The 17,131-nt window shown below is 34.0% G+C and overlaps 1 protein-coding gene across 1 annotated transcript in view; it reads left to right on the top strand.

Annotated features, from left to right (window-relative positions):
- Window positions 1-17,131, top strand: part of LRP1B (LDL receptor related protein 1B) — a 2,131,860-nt gene that overhangs the window by 1,321,943 nt on the left and 792,786 nt on the right. The window contains exon 21 of the mRNA XM_066281034.1: window positions 2,600-2,782. Within this exon, the coding sequence (XP_066137131.1) occupies window positions 2,600-2,782 (183 nt within the window). The remainder of the gene's footprint in view (window positions 1-2,599; window positions 2,783-17,131) is intronic.

Here is a 17,131-nt window from a genome sequence, read left to right on the forward strand (position 1 = left end):
TTTTGTTTTTGGTGAGCAATGTGCAGATAGGGAGACAGACTCCTGAATGCAGCCCAGCAACCCTGTCTAGGACCAGTGCTTGAGTACCAAGCTATTTTTAGTGCCTGAGGCTGACATGCTGTAACTGAGCTATCCTCAGTGCCCTGCTACACTCACACCAATGGAGCCACTGGCTGCAGGATGGGAAGAAGCAGAGAAGGGGGAGAGGAAGGGAGAGAGAAGTAAATGGTTACTTTCCTGAGTGTCCTGACTGGGAATTGAACCTGGAATGTTCATGAACCAGGCCTATGCTCTACCTATTGAACCACAGGCCAGGGCCTGAATTCCATTTTCTATCAACAGATTTATTTATGCTTCTTGCTTCAGCAAAGATATTTTTCTATTTTTTACTTTGTATTTTTGGTTATTTGTTATTTCATCATTACTGCACTCAGAATACTTGGGAAGGAGAGTCAAGAGTCAAGTCATTCTTGGGCACCTTTATATTTCATCACCTGAAATATTGTAGTTCTTGAACATCTTTAAGAAAAAATTATAAACCAAACTTTTTATATCATAAAAATAACAGCACTACAAAATCTTGTAGTTATAGTAATAATTTATGGATATCCAATTTATTCCTCAAAGCAACCCTGCAGACTCTCCACTTTCCAGGTATAGAAGTCTTAAAAGATTAAGCAACTGCCTTGGTGATATAATTGTTATTATTAGCTTTGACCCTAAATTATTCTAATCTTAGTTCCTAACCACATGATCCGTATCGAACCAGCACATTAATTAAGTAATGGGTAACTCACATGGACCTGTTTCAAATATATTGTAATGATATAGATAATTGCTAATTGTTATTATGGACATGAAGATTAATTGGTGGAGTCCTTGGCCGGTTGGCTCAGCAGTAGAGCGTCGGCCTGGCGTGTGGGGGGACCCGGGTTCGATTCCCAGCCAGGGCACATAGGAGAGGCGCCCATTTGCTTCTCCACCCCCACCCCCTCCTTCCTCTCTGTCTCTCTCTTCCCCTCTCGCAGCCAAGGCTCCATTGGAGCAGAGATGGCCCGGGCGCTGGGGATGACTCCTTGGCCTCTGCCCCAGGCGCTAGAGTGGCTCTGGTCGCGGCAGAGTGATGCCCCGGAGGGGCAGAGCATTGCCCCCTGGTGGGCAGAGCGTTGCCCCTGGTGGGCGTGCCTGGTGGATCCCGGTCGGGCGCATGCGGGAGTCTGTCTGACTGTCTCTCCCTGTTTCCAGCTTCAGAAAAATACAAAAAAAAAAAAAAAAAAAAAGATTAATTGGTGCATTACTTTGTAGGACAATAAATTTGTTACATTAAAACTTTGGTATAGAAAGAATATATACTAAAATCTCTATTGTGCAACAGAATTTAGAAGTGCATCTTACAATATCACATTATATTAGAAATTTAAAAATTTAATACATTGCTGATTAAAATCAAATTATTCAATTGTGGTGCTGACCGGTTGGCTTAGTGGTAGAGCATTGGCCTGGTATATGGATGTCCTGGGTTTGATTCCTAGTCAGGGCTCACAGGAGAAGCATCCATCTGCTTCTCTACCCCTTCCCCTCTCGCTTCTCTCCCCCCCCCTCCTGTAGCCATGGCTCAACTGGAGTGAGTTGGCCCAGGGCATTGAAGCTGGCTCCAAGGTCATTGCCTCAGGTGCAAAGAAGAGCTGGCTGCTGAGCAGCAGAGCAGTGCCCCACATGGGTAGATCATGTCCCACTAGTGGGCTTGCTGGGTGATCCTGGTCAGGGTGCATGCGGAAGTCTGTCTCTGCTTCCCCTCCTCTCACTAAATAAAAAATAAAAATTAAAAAATATTATTCAATTTTACCATGAAATATCTATATCTCCAAAATTTTTATTTCCTTATTTCTTATGCTTACCTGAACATTTGTAACTTATGTTTTTACTTGTCAGGTTTTGAGGAATACAGTATCTGGATTCTGTATAAATTATTAATTAATAAATTAAATTTGAATATATAATAACTCATTAAATTATTATATGTCTGCTGTGATTTTAGACCAGAAATCTTATACCCCAAAGAATTTTGGTTTATTATAGTGTTTTTAGCTTATTTGTTTTTAAAATTTGGGGGTATTATCCTTCAAATATTCTGTGAGCCAGAAATACTTCCTTTTTTACTTAGTTACCTCATAAGAGTTCAAAAGAAATTATCTAGAGAAGTATCAAAAGATTGACCAGTGTCAATATTTAGAGTACAATGTGAAACTTCTTTATGTGACAATGAGAAAAGCCTCTCAACGATCTCTTTCTTAGGACACTAGTTAAAATCACTCATTATCTTCCTTGCTCTAAACCTTATTCCTATCCCATATGACAATTTAAGGAATTCTGTAGGAGACCAGAAACATTTTCTCTATTAATATTTCTGAAATGAATTTGAAAACACTAGAGAGTATTAAAGCTATTAAACAACTTTTTAATAAAAACAAAAAATAAAAAGCAAATATATATTCTCTCTACTATCATATTAATGCCTAAAGAAAAGAAATTATCAAGTAAAATTATGACTTATCTCCTGTCTTCTCCCTTTTACTTCTTTCTCTCATTTATATTTAAGAGATTCATTTTCCTGCTGGATGTAATGGGAATGAATTTCAGTGTCATCCTGATGGAAACTGTATTCCTGATCTGTGGCGCTGTGATGGGGAAAAAGACTGTGAAGATGGTAGTGATGAAAAAAGCTGCAATGGTACTTTACGAATGTGTGATCAAAAAACCAAGTTTTCCTGTCAGAGTACAGGTAAGCAGAACATCAGGTACAGCACCTACGTTGGCTTCTTGGATGTGGAATCCTTTCAGCCTATCCTCGATCCACATCTTGTCTTTACAAAAAGTATTCTTGTATTTCTTCTAATAGGTTTGCTCACATTCTATATGTAACATTAATAATAGCTAATATTTTTTGAGTCTTTCACAGTTCTAAGAATGTTCTCTGCATGAGTCTATCAGTTTAAGAATGTTCTTCACATGAACTGTTTTACAGTGCAAATTATAATGAAAACCCAGAGTTTTTAATGTGCTGCAGTTCAAAAAGTCAAAAGAAATTTAACCCTGCTCAGTCACAGAACCAGTATGACACAACTGGGATTTTAAACCAGGCTGTCTGGATTCCGAGTATTGATTTTAGAGTCCAGTAAGAGACCCACAGTTAAACCCATGGACACAGCCTTCCTCTTTTCGTAAATAAATTATTATTTTTTATTTATTTTTTTAAATAATTTTATTTTTTTAATGGGGCGACATCAATAAATCAGGATACATATATTCAAAGATAACATGTCCAGGTTATCTTGTCGTTCAATTATGTTGCATACCCATCACCCAAAGTCAGATTGTCCTCTGTCACCTTCTATCTAGTTTTCTTTGTGCCCCTCCCCCTTTCCCTCTCCCTCTCCCCCCTCCCCCCGTAACCACCACACGTAAATAAATTATTATCATAAAATTTAACAAAAATTACGAGAAAAGAAAGATAAAATTATATATTTATTTTTCAACTAGTTTTCTAAATATTATTGTGCTGTTAATGGATTCCATTAGGATGAAGGACATTCAAAACTTTGATTTGTTTTGAGAGTTGCTAAGGCTTTTCTTTCTTTTATGAATGTATTCTATTATTATGACTTTTTAATTTTTTTTTAGTTTACACTTGACATTATAAAACAACTTACTTTCCTCTCTATACCAGGTGATGATGATTAAAAAATAAATTTCAATAACTATTGTGGTATAACTAGTGAAATAGTTAATATCATTCAAATAACTCAAGGAAGAATTTTTCATAGATTTCAGTATATATTTATGAAATATTTTATTATTTTAAAAATATTTTAATAAAAATATTTCATATATTTATAAAATATCATCTCTGAAATATTTTCTTCTTTTTTTGTGACAGAGACCGAGAGAGACAGAGAGATGGACAGATAGGGACAGACAGACAGGAAGGGGGAGAGATGAGAAGCATCAATTCTTCATTGCGGCACCTTAGTTGTTCGTAGGTTGCTTTCTCACATGTGCCTTGACTGGTGGGCTATAGCAGACCGAGTAACCCCTTGCTCAAGTCAGCAACCTTGGGCTCAAGCTGGTGAGCCCATGCTGAAACCAGATGAGCCTGCTCTTAAGTCAGTGACCTCGGGGTTTCGAACCTGGGTCCTCTGCATCTCAGTCCGACACTCTATCCAATATGCCACCACCTGGTCAGGCTCTAAAATATTTTTAAAATGTGAAATCACTTTTTATTTGTTTAATTTTGAGCTCTTAATGACTTATTTTGGTCCCTCATAAGTATTTGAAGCAAAAAGTAAAACAAACGTTATCACAACTGTGATTAAGCAAACACCCCAGAAACCACATAGTCCATGGTCATTTAAAGTTATAAAAATGGCTTTTGGGTCCTGGCTAGTTGGCTGATTGGTAGAGCATTAATCCAGCTTGTGGATGTCCTGGGTTTGATTCCTGCTCAGAGCACATAGAAGAAGTGACCATCTGCTTCTACACTCTTCCCTCTCCCCATTCTCTCTCACTTTCTCTTTCCCTCCTGCAGCCATGGCTTTATTGGTTTAAAAACATTGGCCCCAATCTCAGAGGATGGCTCCGTGGAGCCTCTGCCTTGGGTGCTAAAGTAACTTGTTTGTAAGCATGGCCCCAAATGGGCAGAGCATTGGCCCCTGATGGGGTTGTCAAGTGGATCCCAGACAGGGCGCATGCTAGAGTCTGTCTCTCAATCTCCCCACCTCTCACTTGGAAAAGAAGAAAAATAAATGAATTGTGTTTTTTTTTTCCTTAAACATCTTTTGATTACAATTAAGCACTCACATAAGAAATACAAGCTAATGTGCACATAGATAAATATTCTTGAGGCCCATTCTTAGTAAGGAAGTTTTGTTTCCAAAATGGATATTTTCCAACACTGTTTTTCAAAATTATGTGATTCTTTTCAGAAATTAAGTGTCTCAGTTTTTGGGTTATAGCTTAGAAGAATTTGACTTTCAGCTTAGAAATTATCTTTCTGGAACATATATTAATTGAGAATTAATAGATGAATAACATTAAATGTTTAGGTTAGTGTCTGAATAAATAATTTTTTATTTAATAGGATAATTCTAATGCCAAAGAGCTAATTATTAGATTCAGGTTAACAATATGTAGTGCATACATTTTCTTCATATTACTTCTGGCATTGTTTGTGCTAGTGTTGCAATATATCAGACAACAGTCTTTAACAAGTATATGAATAAGAACCTGGCAACACTATACTGAAACAAAATATAAATTGATGTAGAAAATACTAAGCTAAAACTAACTGAATATGTTATCAAGATTTAGCAAATTTAGAGGTGAAGCATAAAACCAGGCAGAAAGTTATTTATGAAAAAGATTATAAATAACTTTATAACACAGTAAGTATTAAAAGCTATATCTTAATAAAAACTGGTTTGACCAATCTATGAGAGATAATATGTTAAGAAAATAGATAACAATAATTAACAGGGTTAATTACAGTTAATAGAAAATTTCAAGTGCTTTTAATTTGTCTTATATATGTATATTTATATTTTGCAATTAACTCATAAAACAGCTTCCTCTGAATATGTCTCAAAAAATAAATCTGAAATATGATGTGGATGATCAATGTAGTAGGAAGGAAAAAAAAAACTTTTCCTTCTTACCATCTTAGATTCATTGACTGAGACTCTGTAAATTAGACTGATAAAATTCAGGTAAACAATGAAAAAACAACAGGTGTTTATTAACATATGCATCATGCATATAAATGGGAGAACTCAGTGATGAATAACTCTAAAGGGTGGTTAAAACTTGGGCTTATTTAGCATCTTAGCAAAGAAGAGCAAATTTTTAGAAAAAGGATGAGGCAAAGGAAAAGGACTTTGAGTTCCTAGTGATGGCAATTTGTAGAAAGGTAAATATATAGGGAAATTGATGCAAGATAAGGTTAGCCCTGGTTGGATAGGTCTGTGGGTTAGAACATCATCTCAAAGCTCGTAGGTTGCCAGTCGGTCCCTGGTAAGGGCACATACAGGAACAGATCAATATTCTTGTTCTCTCCTGCTCTCTCCCTTCTTTTCTCTAAAATTAATAAAATAAACATTAAAAAAGATAAGGACTGGTTAATAAAATTTATCTGAGTTCATCTCAGCACTGACTTTCCATCTTCTTCATGGCCAATAAACTTCACTGGGAAGGAGGTTTATAACAGTCCTCATTTTGAAGAGGTTTATACTTTTAGTCAGATATAGGAAGCTTTGGAAGTCTTTCTTAAAGCATAATTTAGCATAATTTTTATGCTGAAGTGGCATATATTGGGGATAGTATATTTTGATTCTATATACTGGCTATCTTTGGAGAATTGGATTCCAAGAGTCACTTTTAGGATTTAGATTATACATAAATAATGTTGTTAATAACACATCCAGTGCTTCTAACCATCATTATATAAACCATAATATAAACCATCAGCTACTAATATAATCATAAATTGGTATAGTATGTATCAATCTATTTAAGGAGTTATTAATTATAAATTAGTATACATATTTGTGATAGACTTTTGTGAGTTCTACAGACATTGAGATGAACTACATATATAGGCATTGGATTAGAAATATGTAGAAATATGTGTGCATCATCTTTTTAATATTTAAAATTTTACTTTAATTAAATTCTTACTTTTACAAGCTAAAAGATCTCTGAACTACCCAAGATGTTGAATCAGAGTTATATTTATTTTCAAAGATTTCTAAGTGCTAGCTTAAGCATTAAAGGTTTTTAAGGTAATCAACTTATATTAAGCAGTTAAAATATCTTTCCTATAATACATAATGTGCCATCTTAGTGTTAAAATATATGTTCACTAATGTTTCTTTATTGCAATAAAGAACAGAATGAGAGCTAAATTAAAGTGCAATACAGCCATTATCATTGAACACCTTCTACTCTCTAAGAACATATCTCTGGTCAAGAATTATATTCTTCTACATCTGGTCTATCACAACCCAGAGCACATAGCAGTTATATTATAGGATACAATTTGGGAAGAAATTTCAAGTTCAGAACTCATGGAAAAAAAATTCAGAAATGCCATCTTCAGATTGCTAAATGAAAAACAACCTTAGATATTATAAAGACAGAAAAGTCATGGGGTAAATAAGCCCTCTACCTGCCCACATATAAAAACTCATTTAAAGATAGAGAGTACTGCCTGACCAGGCGGTGGCTCAGTGGATGGAGCATCGGACTGGGATGTGGAGAATCTAAGTTCGAGACCTGGAGGTCACCAGCTTGAGTGCGGGCTCATCTTGTTTGAGCAAAAGCTCACCAGATTGGACTCAAGGTTGCTGGCTCGAACAAGGAGTTACTCAGTCTGCTGAAGGCCCACAGTCAAGGCACATATGAGAAAGCAATCAATGAACAACTAAGGTGTCACAATGAAAAACTAATGATTGATGCCTCTCATCTACCTCTGTTCCTGTCTGTCTGTCCCTATCTGTCCCTCTCTCTGACTCTTGCTGTCTCTGTAAAAAAAAAAAAAAAAAAAGTACTGTTCAAAAATATATGCACAATAATTTTTAATATAGCAGACTTTAATATTAAAGTAGAAAAAAAGTATTGCCTATCAGAAGTGGAACTACTTGATAGTTATCATTCATTCACACAATGAACTACTCTAATGGCATTAAGAATATTTAAGAGCCTGACCTATGGTGGTGCAATGGATAAAGTGTCCAATTGGAATGCTGAATTTTCTGGTTCAAAATCCTGGGTTTACCTGGTCAAGAAACATATAAGAAGCAACTACTACAAGTTGATGCTTCCGTCTCCTCCACTTCCCTCACACCTTCCTCTCTCTCTCTTCTCTCTAAAATGAATAAAGATAAAATTGTTTTTAAATTTTTAAGAAAAAAAATCATATGAAAATGGAATTTTAAATCCATAGCTTGTATTCTCTACTGCTAAAAACATAGAGAAGTAGTGATAAAATATAACAGGAAACAAACAAAATATATCTCTGATTAATAGATATAAAACAATATGGCAAGTGATGAGCTACGTTGAAACTGGATGGCTGTTTATTTAGGGTGAGTATGGAGGCCATTAGAAATGAACACGTGTTCAGATCTGTGGGTTAATGGGAAATAAAGCTGTCCCACATAAGATTGAGGACTGCAGCTAGGCTCATAGCTGAAAATCATAAACCAGAATGGGACTCCTTGGCTCTTGAAAGAAAAGGAAAACTAAATAAATCAGAGCAAAACAAAATAAAAAAATACTCTTTGTTGCTGTCTAGTTGTGCCTAGATAGATAGGAAAACATAGGCCAAACCTCTGGCTGGTGTAGAGACTAAATCTGATGCAGTCTGAACCAAGAGTGCTAAAAATAATGCTGGGGGCTGAACTGAAAGCTGAAATACCTGTAAATAGAGGTGAGTAAACACACAACGTCCGAGAGAAAATTGACAACCCTATTCAAGGAGAGATTGCAAACCAAAATTTTAAAATGCATGAAGAAAACTATCTCTAATAAAATCAGCCATTACAATCAATCATTATAAAATGAATTTACTCAATATTAAATAAAAATGAGATTCAAGTCTAGAAAAAGAGTTTTAAATAAGTATGTTTGGGATCCTCAAAGAGAAAATTATAGAGAAATCCCTAAAATGAAAAAGAAGATAGATATGTAGATAGATGATATATAGGTATAGATAGAAATAGATGACATGCAGAATAATTATAACAGAGTTGAGAAGAAGACATACTACATTTGAGAATAAAATATATCAACATGAAAATTTAAATACTAGGCTGGATTCAGAGAAAGTGATTTATGAAATAATAATATTTAATTCACCCAGAAAGGATCACAGAAAAACAGAAAAAAAATGTGTAAAAAATAGAAAGAGAAATCAATATACACATTTAGAAGGGTACAACGATACTTTAAAAAATTTTATGAGAATGTAGATACTAGTAGAAAAAAACAAAAGCACAAATAAAATGATTAAGGTTTTCTTGAATTGAAGAACTTGCTTCTTCATAAAGATATGCATTTAGACTTAACCCTCTATAAGTCATTTTGAAATTACAGAACATCAGATATTAATACCACCAGAGATAAAATCAGATGGCATTAAGAAATGCCAAAAAATAACAAAGTTATTATAAACTAAGAGAAAAACATTTTCAGACTAGTATTCTATACCCTGCTAAAATAGATTCCAGATAATAGACATACAAAGTATAAGGCATTTTTTCACATAAAGCCTCAGTAATAATAATAATAATAATAATGATATATAATAATATATATTATAATAAGTAGGAATTCATGAGAGAGACGTTTAGGCACCAGAAAAAAATATTTTATGATAAAAATATAATCTTCAATAAAGGTTTTTCAACCTAAAATGTTTTATATTAAATAAGTACTATCAATTTTTACACTGCAACAGTTACAGAAACCAGGATGAGAAAGCATTACTAGAAACAAGAAATTTTATGTACTTAATTCTGACCATGAGAAATAAAGTGGAAGAAAAGTAAGAAAACCTGTATAAGATCTAAGTGACTAATGCTTAAATCAAATTAATACAGATACAACTCTATTATTAGAAGGTAAAATTTTTCTTTTACAAAAGTCATGAAATATTTTTAAGTGAGCATTTATAGTCACAGTAAACTTAAATAAATTCCAAAAAATATAAATAATGCTGACAACACTCCTTGACCACAGTACAATAAATCTAGTAATTATACAGAGTGAACTACCCTTCCCCTTGAAAACTTAATAATAAAATAAAACACTATCTTGGTTCTAGTAGTTTGCCATTTTCACTTGAGAGGATTAAAATTAAAAAAATAATAATATTAAAAATGCTTTTTCCAAAATTATATGAAATGAAATTTTAATATACAAAACTTAAAAAAAATGTAATAACCATTTAAATAATTTTTATGCTTGTAATATTTATGTTTCTAGAGTTACTAATGGTTAAGGAAAACTGCTCTAAGAATTGTTGAGACATTTGTATTTATATCATTAGAGTCTGGTGTTTTAAGAGGACAGTGGTGTTTGGGTTGTGGTTTAGGGAAGTGTGAAGAAATTTCTGAACACCCTCAGCTTTGGGGCAATAAACTGCAAAAGGATGAGGTCCTTCACAAGCTTCCCTAATCACATACCCCTAAATCTAGGGTGTGGCTCAGCATTCTCTTTAAGGTCCAGGAAATACCTTCCTCCCCAGTACATTCTAAGCTGTGGTTTGATGAAATACTAGAGCAGGAATATTGTAGAGAAAGCTTCAAATTGTTTTAAAACAAATTATTTAATGTTATATAACTAATATAATATTCATCATTTTTTTCTTATGCTTTATTATATCTTTCAAATCTCTTGCAGTTAGATGAAAGCCAAGTGACTAATTTTAGCCAATGGGCTGTGAGTAAAAGTGACTATGTCACTTCCATGCTAATCATTTAAGCTATAGTGAGCATTCTTCTGATTTTTCTTCACCTGCCACAGTGACCTTTTAAACTGTGGGTCTAAAGGGCATATGTACAATGTGGAGGAAAGCTTCCTGACCCTATACAATTTTATGTGATTGAGCAATGAACGTTAATTGAGTTAGGTCACCAGATTTCAAGGTTTATTACTGCAGCATAATTTATCTAATTAATGCAACATCTAATTCAAGAACTTAAAAAATGACAAGAAATACTAAAGAAAAACAGACACACAGATTTAAATTTGAAATTCTGAAAAAGGAAATAAAAATCACATAATTTGAAAGTTCCCGAACTAAGTATTTTAAAGAATAACTAAAATTGCTAACATATATTAACTGATTTAATAAAGAAGAAAAAATTGAAAAGTATATGAGAATGGGAAAATAATCACAAATGCTATAGGAAATTATAAAAGTCAAATTTTGCAACATCATAGAAATGAACCTAAAAACCTGTATTAGTAAAATTATGTACTTAAATAATGGACAATTTATTTTTTAAAAATAGAAAAAATATTAAAACATTCCCCTCTCACCATTTTACATAAAGCTACAAGTCCAGCTGAAAAATCCTTTTAGTTATTTAGGAAATATTGTTACAGTGCAATTTCATCTCCTATAGATCATTTGAAAGGAATAAAAGTTTTTAAGTTATTCTTTTAAACAACATAATATTGCTTTTAAGCCCCCAAAGTTAGCACTCCTTTATGAACACCAAAAGAATAGACCACCTCTTTTATAACCATTGATTGCTGCATCATGCTAGATAAAACATGACCAAATCCAGCAACATATTAAAAAAAAAAAAAAAACACCTTGAAAAAGCACCCTCTTAAAAGCAAGAATAGTACAAAACTGAAGAAGAAGCAACAACAGAATATTATATACAGGTAATATAGAACAAACTGGGAGAAATATTTGCAGCATAGATTGCAAATAGTTAGATGCCCCAATACATAATAGCTCTGTGGTATCAGTATATAGAAATAACAACAATCTGTATAAAAGTGGGAAAAGTTTATAGAAACAAATACAAAAGATCTTAAATATGTGAAAAGATAGTCAGCTCCACCCATAAGAGAAATTAAAAACTATAGTGAGACTCCATTTTTTGCAAACACACATGAAAATATTCATAAATAGAATACCTTGCAGTAATTTTAAAGAATGGAAATCACTACAGTATACTGACATGAACATTTCCCTCTGATTAAGTGTTGAGTAAAAAATGAAGGCCACAATAGTCAGCATGGTACATATTATTTACTTAAATAAATGGAAGTATGTTATATTCTGAAATAAGAAATATTTTTAGGAGGAGTCAAAACTATTGTCATTGTTCCTCACTGAATAGAGGGAAAGGTTCACTAGAGAAAACGAACAAAAAGGTCATACTTGTTCTGTCTCTTTTTTTTTTTTCTTTTTTCAAGTTTTTTTTTTTGTTTTTTTTTTTATTTTTTATAATTTTATTTTTTTAATGGGGTGACATCAATAAATCAGGATACATATATTCAAAGATAACAAGTCCAGGTTATCTTGTCATTCAATTATGTTGCATACCCACCACCCAAAGTCAGATTGTCCTCCGTCACCCTCTATCTTGTTCTCTCTGTGCCCCTCCCCCTCCCCCTTTCCCTCCCCCATTCCCCCCTCCCCCCCGTAACCACCACACTCTTATTAATGTCTCTTAGTTTCACTATTATGTCCCACCTACGTATGGAATAATACAGTTCCTGTTTTTTTCAGATTTACTTATTTCGCTTCGTATCATGTTATCAAGATCCCACCATTTTGCTGTAAATGTTCCGATGTCATCATTTCTTATGGCTGAGTAGTATTCCATAGTGTATATGTGCCACATCTTCTTTATCCAGTCATCTATTGATGGGCTTTTTGGTTGTTTCCATGTCCTGGCCACTGTGAACAATGCTGCAATAAACATGGGGCTGCATGTGTCTTTACGTATCAATGTTTCTGAGTTTTGGGGATATATACCCAGTAGAGGAATTGCTGGGTCATAAGGTAGTTCTATTTGCAGTTTTTTGAGGAACCACCATACTTTCTTCCATAATGGTTGTACTACTTTACATTCCCACCAACAGTGGATGAGGGTTCCTTTTTTTCCACAGCCTCTCCAACATTTGCTATTACCTGACTTGCTAATAACAGCTAATCGAACAGGTGTGAGGTGGTATCTCATTGCCGTTTTGATTTGCATTTCTCTAATAGCTAATGAAGCTGAGCATCTTTTCATATATCTGTTGGCCATTTGTATTTCTTCCTGGGAGAAGTGTCTATTCAAATCCTCTTCCCATTTTTTTATTGGATTGTTTGTTTGTTTGTTGTTGAGTTTTATGAGTTCTTTGTATATTTTGGATATTAAGCCCTTATCTGAGCTGTTGTTTGAAAATATCATTTCCCATTTAGTTGGCTTTCTGTTTATTTTGTTATCAGTTTCTCTTGCTGAGCAAAAACTTCTTAGTCTGATGTAGTCCCATTCATTAATTTTTGCCTTCACTTCTCTTGCCATTGGAGTCAAATTCATAAAATGCTCTTTAAAACCCAGGTCCATGAATTGAGTACCTATGTCTTCTTCTATGTACTTAATTGTTTCAGGTCTTATGTTTAGATCTTTGATCCATTTTGAGTTAATTTTTGTACAGGGGGAGAGACTGTAGTCCAGTTTCATTCTTTTGCATGTGGCTTTCCAGTTTTCCCAGCACCATTTATTGAAGAGGCTTTCTTTTCTCCATTGTGTGTTGTTGGCCCCTTTATCAAAAATTATTTGACTATATATATGTGGTTTTATTTCTGGACTTTCTATTCTGTTCCATTGGTCTGAGTGTCTATTTTTCTGCCAATACCATGCTGTTTTGATTGTCGTGGCTCTATAATAGAGTTTGAAGTCAGGTATTGTTATGCCCCCAGCTTCATTCTTTTTCTTTAGGATTGCTTTGGCTATTCGGGGTTTTTTATAGTTCCATATAAATCTGATGATTTTTTGCTCTATTTCTTTAAAAAATGTCATTGGAAGTTTGATGGGAATTGCATTAAATTTGTATATTGCTTTGGGTAATATGGCCATTTTGATTATATTTATTCTTCCTAGCCAAGAACAAGGTATATTCTTCCATCTCATTATATCTTTTTCAATTTCCCTTAACAATGGTTTATAGTTTTCATTATATAAGTCCTTTACATTCTTTGTTATGTTTATTCCTAAGTATTTTATTTTTTTTGTTGCAATCGTGAAGGGGATTATTCTTTTGAGTTCCTTCTCAGTTGTTTTATTGTTGGCATATAGAAAGGCTATTGACTTCTGTATGTTAATTTTGTATCCTGCGACCTTACTGTATTGGCTTATTGTTTCTAGAAGTCTTTTTGTGGATTCTTTGGGGTTTTCGATGTATAGGATCATATCATCTGCAAAAAGTGATACCTTTACTTCTTCTTTTCCGATATGGATGCCTTTTATTTCTTTGTCTTGTCTGATTGCTCTGGCTAGAACCTCTAGTACCACATTAAATAAGAGTGGAGAGAGTGGACAACCCTGTCTTGTTCCTGATTTAAGGGGGAAAGCCTTCAGTTTAGTGCCATTTAATATGATGTTAGCTGATGGTTTATTATATATGGCCTTTATCATGTTGAGATATTTTCCTTCTATACCCATTTTGTTGAGAGTCTTAAACATAAAATTGTGTTGTATTTTATCGAAAGCCTTTTCTGCATCTATTGATAAGATCATGTGGTTTTTGTTCTTTGTTTTGTTGATATGGTGTATTACATTAACCGTTTTACATATGTTGAACCATCCTTGAGATTCTGGGATGAATCCCACTTGATCATGATGTATTATTTTTTTAATATGTTTTTGTATTCGATTTGCTAGTATTTTGTTTAGTATTTTAGCATCTGTATTCATTAGAGATACTGGTCTGTAGTATTCTTTTTTTGTGCCATCCTTGCCTGGTTTTGGTATGAGGGTTATATTGGCCTCATAAAATGTGTTTGGAAGTATTGCTTCTTCTTCAATTTTTTGGAAGACTTTGAGTAGAATAGGAACCAAGTCTTCTTTGAATGTTTGATAAAATTCGCTGGTATAGCCGTCAGGGCCTGGACTTTTATTCTTGGGGAAGTTTTTAATGGGTTTTTCTATTTCTTCTCTACTGATAGGTCTGTTTAGGCTTTCTGCTTCTTCTTGACTCAGTCTAAGAAGGTTGTATTTTTCTAGGAATTTATCCATTTCTTCTAGGTTGTTGAATTTAGTGGCATAAAGTTTTTCATAGTATTCTACAATAATTCTTTGTATACCTACGGTGTCCGTGGTGATTTCCCCTCTTTCATTTTGGATTTTGTTTATATGAGTTCTTTCTCTTTTTTCCTTGGTAAGTCTTGCCAAGGGTTTTTCAATTTTGTTGATCTTTTCAAAGAACCAGCTCCTTGTTCTATTAATTTTTTCTATAGTTTTTCTGTTCTCTAATTCATTTATTTCTGCTCTGATTTTTATTATCTCCTTTCTTCGGCTGGTTTTGGGTTGTCTTTGTTCTTCTTTTTCTAGTTCCTTAAGGTGGGAAGTTAAGTGGTTCACTTGGGCTCTCTCTTGTTTGTTCATATATGCCTGAAGTGATATGAACTTCCCTCTTATCACTGCTTTTGCTGCATCCCATAGATTCTGATATGTCGTATTGTCATTTTCATTAGTCTGTATATATCTTTTGATCTCTGCACTTATTTCTTCTTTGACCCATTCATTTTTTAAAAGTATGTTGTTTAGTTTCCATATTTTTGTGGGATTTTTTTCCTCTTTTTTGCAGTTGAATTCTAGTTTCAAGGCTTTATGATCAGAAAATATGCTTGGTACAACTTCAATTTTTCTGAATTTGCTGATGTTGTTTTTGTGGCCCAACATATGGTCAATTCTTGAGAATGATCCATGTACACTGGAGAAGAATGTATACTCAGTCACTTTGGGATGAAATGTCCTGTAGATGTGTATCATATCCAGGTGCTCTAGTGTTTTGTTTAAGGCCACTATGTCTTTGTTGATTCTCTGTTTGGATGACCGATCTAGAGCCGTCAGCGGTGTATTGAGGTCTCCAAGTATGATTGTATTTTTGTCAGTTTTTGTTTTAAGATCAATAAGTAGCTGTCTTATATATTTTGGTGCTCCTTGGTTTGGTGCATATATATTAAGAATTGTTATGTCTTCTTGATTCAGTGTCCCCTTAGCCATTATGAATTGGCCATTTTTATCTCTGAGTACTTTTCCTGTCTTGTAGTCAGCATTATCCGATATGAGTATTGCTACACCTGCTTTTTTTTGGATGTTATTTGCTTGGAGTATTGTTTTCCAGCCTTTCACTTTGAATTTGTTTTTATCCTTGTTACTTAGGTGAGTTTCCTGTAGGCAGCATACAGTTGGATTTTCTTTTTTAATCCATTCTGCTACTCTGTGCCTTTTTATTGGTGAGTTTAATCCGTTTACATTTAGTGTAATTATTGATACTTGTGAGTTCCCTATTGCCATTTTATATCTTGCTTTCTGTTAGTTTTGTGTCTTGTTTGATCCTTCTCTTTCGTTTTTCTATCTTTTGTTTTTATTTGGTTGTATTCCATACATCTTTCCTCTGTTGCTATCTTTTTTATCTCATGTGCTTCTGTGGTGGTTTTTTCAATGGTGGTTACCTTTGAGTAATGAAAAGGGTCCCTACCCTGTTCATTGTAGCAAACTATTTTGTGAGTACTTTTGCACTCCATCGTCCTTTGCTACTGTTAATCTCCATCTTCTCCCCCTCTTTCTTTTTGTTGTTGTCACAGTTTAAATTTGGTTTTATTGTGTTCTTCTTGGAGCTTTTACTTGTGGCTCTGTTTTTTTTTGTTCTTTGTATCTGATTGGAGAACCCCCTTTAGTAATTCCTGGAGTGGGTGTTTTCTGATGATAAATTCCCTCATCTTTTCTGTATCTGTGAATGTTTTTATTTCTCCTTTGTATTTGAAAGATAGCTTTGATGGGTATAGTATTCGTGGCTGAAAGTTCCTCTCTTTCAGGACTTTAAATATTGGGCTCCACTCTCTTCTAGCTTGTAGAGTTTCTGCTGAGAAATCTGATGATAATCTAATGGGCCTTCCTTTATATGTTGTATTCTTCTTTTCCCTGGCTGCCTTGAGAATTTTTTTTTTGCTGTTGGTTTGTGTCAATTTCATTATGATATGCCTTGGAGTAGGTTTGTTGGGGTTAAGAAAACTCGGAGTTCTGTTTGCTTCTTGAACTTGAGGCTTTAGTTCTTTCCACAGGCTTGGGAAGTTCTCATCTATTATTTGTTTGAGTATGTTCTCCATTCCATTTTCTCTCTCTTCTCCCTCTGATATACCTATTATTCTTATGTTATTCTTTTTGATGGAGTCAGATAATTCTTTTAGGGCTATCTCATTTTTTTTAATTTTTGAGTCTCTTTCTTCTTCTCTCTGTTGTGCCTCAAGTTGCTTGTCTTCTATTTCACTAATCCTCTCTTCTATCTGACCTGTTCTATTAGCTAAGCTTGTTATTTCGTTTTTCAGCTCGTGAATTGA

The sequence above is a fragment of the Saccopteryx bilineata genome, chromosome 5 (genome assembly GCF_036850765.1).
Source record: "Saccopteryx bilineata isolate mSacBil1 chromosome 5, mSacBil1_pri_phased_curated, whole genome shotgun sequence".
NCBI lineage: Eukaryota > Metazoa > Chordata > Mammalia > Chiroptera > Emballonuridae > Saccopteryx > Saccopteryx bilineata.